General features: G+C 38.4%; 1 protein-coding gene across 1 annotated transcript in view; it reads left to right on the forward strand.

Annotated features, from left to right (window-relative positions):
• The window catches only part of LOC122814470 (zinc finger protein 436-like), a 75,538-nt gene extending 70,181 nt beyond the window's left edge, over positions 1 to 5,357 (forward strand). The window contains exon 5 of the mRNA XM_044087050.1: positions 3,709 to 5,357. Coding sequence (XP_043942985.1) covers positions 3,709 to 4,943 — 1,235 coding nt within the window. The 3' untranslated portion in view covers positions 4,944 to 5,357. The remainder of the gene's footprint in view (positions 1 to 3,708) is intronic.
• Positions 5,358 to 6,000: the final 643 nt, after the last annotated feature.

Below are 6,000 nucleotides of genomic sequence, written 5' to 3' on the forward strand. Positions count from 1 at the left end.
AACCCTTCTGACGCCAGTTATGTTATCTGCACCACTTCAGCAAACTCACTTACATCTATCTCTGTGCAGACAGCTAAATGGTGGTTGTACCATCCACTATACATAAATCTTTATTTTCATTCTGAACAATTTTTTCTCCAAGTTCCCACATTCCGCCTCCAAACTTTCCTAAGTTTTATCCTCCTCCTTCAAGATGCTGCTTCCCTTACACCTCTTCCTTGCTGCTGTAGGAACCCTTCTAGCAGCTTCAAAGAGTAGGTGAAGGTCACTGATACCCTGGCCAAATTTTCACTTGTAGTATTAATACCCCTTTGGGTCTCTGTTGAAAAGAGGCCACTAGCCTAATACAACTAACATGGGAAACAAAAGATAAAAAAAAAAAATGATTTCTTTAAAAATGTCTGAAGAACTGTTAAAAATGCTGATATTAATAATGTATTCAATGGTGTGTTGGCATGGTGAGCCAGTCATTTATTGTTAATTTATTTTCAAGTTTGTTGTCTGGTAGGTAATCTTTTTGCAGTGAACTCTTTGTATATTCACTTTCATCTAAATTATCTTTACTTACCAGGATTTGGTTGAGTAAAAAGATGGTCAGCAGGTGTGCAAGATCGCATAGCTCTCTAAGCAGGGAAAAGTAACCGTTCCCAGTGTTGTGCAGTGTCTGAGGTAGTATATATAATAAGCAGGAGATTTGAGGGTCCATTTTATTTTTGGTGCAGAAATTGTGTGTGATGAGGTTCATTGTTGGTGCATGTACGATAGTGTGTCGACATTCACTATGTCGATCTTTTGAGGTCTACATTTGGAAGGTTGTCAGATGGCTTACTTGAAAGTGAGAGTGTGTGTGTGTGTGTGTGTGTGTGTGTGTATATATATATATATATATATATATATATATCTGTGTCTGTGTAGGAGCCATTAAGTTAGTTGACTGTCTTTAAATTCAGCATCTGTTTTGTCGACATACTGGTCAGAAAAACAAATGGTTGACAATTGTGAGAGATCACTGTGTTACCAGGGTTGGGGATTATGCCCCTTCTGTGGTATTGTGCAGTCTCAAGGGTTAAAATTGCAAAGAACATGTGCATTGCAACACTGATTGTTTTATATTTGTGTGTAGATATTGGCAATGTTGATATTTGGGTGTTTTATCTAATTTAATACACAAATTATATACCCATATACAAACACAGAGGCATAGTATGTACAATGAATAAAAAAAACTGATCAAGACAAATGTAATCAAGAAACTGTTATCAAATGCAGGCGCATTTAAAATGACTGCACCTGTGGTTACAGACTTGTCTAACGTTTACATACATGTACGTATAACCCAGCAGACAAACCATGGAATCAGCACAGCCAGCTATAATGTTGTGATCTTTAAAATCTAACACACACACATACACACACACACACACACACACACACACACACACACACACACACACACACACACACACGTACACACACTCTTAATATTTCAACTTTTGATGTCAGATTTCTCGCTGAGTCTGCAAAAGACCACACTTCATGAATTGTGTCATGGTAGTTACTATTACTAAGGCCATAGATGCAAAACCTTTTTACCCCACAAGGATTGTGACAAAATTATTTTGTAAAAAAGGAAGTCTGTTTCAGTTGTGATATGCTGAAATTTCATTGGAGTGTTGAGTTACAGTGAGACCTCACTGTAGTAGTCAAGAAAGCAAAGACCTGCTTTTTAAAGGAATCTTAATTACTCAATTAGTTGTCCACTGGCCGAATGACAAGATGTTGAGTAATCAAACATTTATCTTTCGGAGATGGATGATACAGAGCAGAGCACAGGCCACCTCGTAACATTTGTGATGTGCTGTAAGAAGGTAGTGGAGGGCAAAGTAACCCAAAGTGGTGATGCTATTGTATGTAACAAGGTAATGCGTTATCACTAAGGTGAGCCGTGCCTCATTAGGCTACTCTGTAATCCCTTCCACAAAGGAATCATCCTGGAGATGGAGGCAGAAGACATGATATTACTTATGGTCATCTTTGTTCATTTCCTCTAACAAAGGAGGAAACTGGTTTAATATCAGGGTAACATATAATGCATAAAGAATGTTTCTGTGCCCGAGATGGACAACTTGATGATATATCAGGGGAGAAGGTTTCTAAATTGTCAAGCCAGTTGTTTAATGAGACCAGTGGCTAAGCTCACAAGATAAAATACTTGGTGAGAAATCCAACATTCATGGCTCAAGAAACAACACCTTCTGACTTGTGTTACAGATCCTTCAGCAAACAATAACGGAGTAGCCTTGGACAGTACAGCTGTAGTTATGGTGGCCTCAGTAACTGCACTCCTGGAGATAAACAGTCCTTCACCTGCATTCATGCATCCAGCAGAGGAGATGCAAAACAAACATGTTAAAAGATGATAAAATGTGATCCCTGTTACCCAGTCAAAATAGAAAGCAAAAAGGAATATGGTACTCACATTGTATTTGGTGCACTTTGAGGATAAATCTATCCTGGTAAAGGTGTGTGACAACTATGGGTCATTTCTGATGCGTATTAATGTTTCTAGTGTGCTGGTGAAATCTCTTGGTGGACTGATGATCTGTGAAATGATATGGATGGACTTTGCATTGTTTGGCCACTCCAGGCAGCAGCAGGTATTGGTATTTCCACTGAACTGTTGAGCACATGCATACTTCAGTCAGAGGCAAATATATCAAAGATGACAAGTTGCCAGAGTGATCAAATGTGGTGGTTTTTTTTTTTTTTTGAGCCCTTAAATATAAGAAAGAGCTGCAGAGTGAACAAGTGTTTGGGAATGTTTCCATTATAGTATATCTTTGCTTAGGTTTCTAATATCAGTTCATGTCTAGCATTAAATATGTGGACTGGGAAGATAACACAATGTGATGTGTCTACCCTACATACATTACCTCTACAAGACTGCTCCAGAGAAAATACACCATTCACCAAGTGTGATTAATTCTTTTTTCTAAGTGATTATGTGTGATTATTGTGCTGTTCCTGCACTGCTTTGCACCTGATACAGTTTCATAGATTCATAGGTTGTTAATAGGCAAGCAGTCCAAGAGATCATTGAGAAGCTAAGCCCAATTTCCTAGTTGTCCCAAACCACTGTCTGGTTAAGTAACTTGCTTAAAATAGGCACAGTAAGGTTCACAGTCTCGAACCCTGGACTGCAGGAAGCAGCTCATTAACAGCTTACAGTCTTGACCATCTGTGCCAGTGTCAGACACCCAGTCATTGAATTATTTTCTGATAAATTGAGTCAAGGTTGCCTAGACTTACTTTGCAGAAAAACAATAATGTAACAAGTCTTTAAACTCATTCAATAATACATATGTGTTACTGTAGTAAGATATGGCAATATGTGTTACTGTAGTAAGATATGGCAATACGTGTTACTGTAGTAAGATATGGCAATACGTGTTACTGTAGTAAGATATGGCAATACGTGTTACTGTAGTAAGATATGGCAATACGTGTTACTGTAGTAAGATATGGCAATATGTGTTACTGTAGTAAGATATGGCAATATGTGTTACTGTAGTAAGATATGGCAATATGTGTTACTGTAGTAAGATATGGCAATATGTGTTACTGTAGTAAGATATGGCAATATGTGTTACTGTAGTAAGATATGGCATTTGCTTCATTGTAATAAAATACTAACGTATTTTTTTTTAGGTATCAGAATGGTAGAGTGCAGTGTGAGTTTAAGCCAGCGGCCATCACTTGGGACACCTTATTTACCTTATCCTACAGACAGCCTGCAGCAGTGTGTGAAGGCCTATAACATACTTCATCCCACTCCTGTATTAAAACACCACTCGGGACACAACTGTAACAAGAGCTTTGAAGCACCCCCATTACGTCACCCGAAAGAGAACCTACAGCACTGTGTTCAGCCTGTGAAGGGCTCCAACAGGCTTCATCTCCCTCCACTACAACACCCTCAGTCTGCTCCTAACTACAGCAAGAAGTTGAAATGTGACAATGGAACACCTCTGTTACACCATCCAACAGAGAACCAGCCCGTGAAGAGCTCTGACAGATTTCCTCTCCCTTCTGTACCACTGCTTTACTCAGAAAACAAGCAGAGTAAGACCTTGAAATGCACCACAAGTTTTACCGATCCGCAAAGTTTAGTAACATATCAGAAATCTTACACCAAGAGCAAACCATATAAATGTGAAGAATGCAGTATGTGTTTTACACAGCAAAGTAATCTGTTATACCATAATCTGTTATACCATCAGGTGGTACAAAGTAAGTCTTTTCCAACTCAGCAAAGCCTAACACATCACCAGAAAATTCACAGCGATGAACAAAATAAATGCGGTAAGAGTTTTTCACATCAGCTACGCCTAGAATGCCATCAGGCCTCTGACACAGAGAAGGATCAGTACCCGTGTGGTGACTGCGGCAAGTGTTTCACTAGTAAAGCAGGACTAGCATATCATCAGGCCACTCACTCTGGGCAGAAACCATTTCAGTGTACTGAATGCTCTAAGTGTTTTGCACGTAAAATTAATTTAATACTTCATCAATTCATTCACACCGGCAAAAAGCCTTATAAATGTGATGAATGCAGCAAGTGTTATTTTCGCAAAAGCAATTTACTAGTTCACCAAAAGACTCACACAGGGGTGAAACCATATAAATGTACTGTTTGTAGTAAGAGCTTTATAATGCAATATCTACTTACAAACCACCAACGTATTCACACGGGGGAGAAACCATATAAATGTAGTGAATGTAGTAAGTCTTTCTCACGGAGGACATGTTTGAAAAGCCATCAAACCACTCACACAAGGGAGAAGCCATATAAGTGCACTGAATGCAATAAATGTTTTACACGTAGTAGTAACCTGAAGCGCCATCGGGCCAGTCACACAAGTATGAATCCATCAGGCCAGTGAGACAAGTATGAATCCATCAGGCCAGTCACACAAGTATGAATGGAGAGATGCTAAATCAGCAAACAAAGGAGAGTAGAATTGCTGGAATTCATCCTCAAGTCTTGGTGAGTACCTTCATGAGGTGGACCCTGTTTTTTTACAAAATCGTACCAAGATAACACATATATAGACAATATTTTATATTACATATGTCATGGACAGAAATAGGTTACAAAATAAAAACATAGCTGGGTGCACAAGCCCCAGGATAAAAAAAGTGCCCAGTCCTTGTAGGTGCACTGGTGCCAGGACTGGAAAAAATGACGTAAAATCGTCTGACACTGAAGCATTCCTACAATAAGGCTAGGCTAGGCCCAGGGGGAGGATGCCCTCCCCTGCTGTTGAAAGAAGTAGCAGTCCACAAAAATCACATAAACGGATGGGCCAAAAAAAAAAAAACATAAACACAATACAATGGACTATTGAGGATAAGAAAGAAATTATGTATTGTTACTATTATGCAAGAAGCCCAGAATTTCCAGTAGAAGATATACTAGAAGATTGAGAGAAATTATAGGAAAGAAAAATACTTCCACAAGACAAAGTGTCAGAAGCTTCAAATAAAAATATGTGTTCATTAATACAACAAATGGCTATGTCTACGATGTTTGTGTATGAAAAACATTATATAGACCAAGAAACCTTCGAACTTTGGAAAAAGAAGCAACTGAGGAAGCGCAAAAATTTAAAGAACAAAATTTAGAGACTTTTGAAATGTATAAAAAATTAAATATGGACATGGGAAAGAAATGGACATCTGATATGGTGCAATATTTATGCAAAGGAGTCAACACAAAAAAGGCAGCCCCAAAGATATTTGAAGAGAAATACAGGCAAAGGCATCCAGATATGGAAAATTTCACAATAAAAAATAAGACCACAAAGAGGGAATGTAGAATGGAAGATTAGTATGATGGAACAACGAGTCCCCAAAGTAAGGAGAAACAGGAAGAAATATGGACATGGGAAAGAAAAAGATTTAATATGGTGTAATGTTTATGCAAAGGAGAAAGCAAAA

This window comes from Protopterus annectens, chromosome 10.part0, assembly GCF_019279795.1.
Source record: "Protopterus annectens isolate FY-2018-M chromosome 10.part0, PAN1.0, whole genome shotgun sequence".
NCBI lineage: Eukaryota > Metazoa > Chordata > Ceratodontiformes > Protopteridae > Protopterus > Protopterus annectens.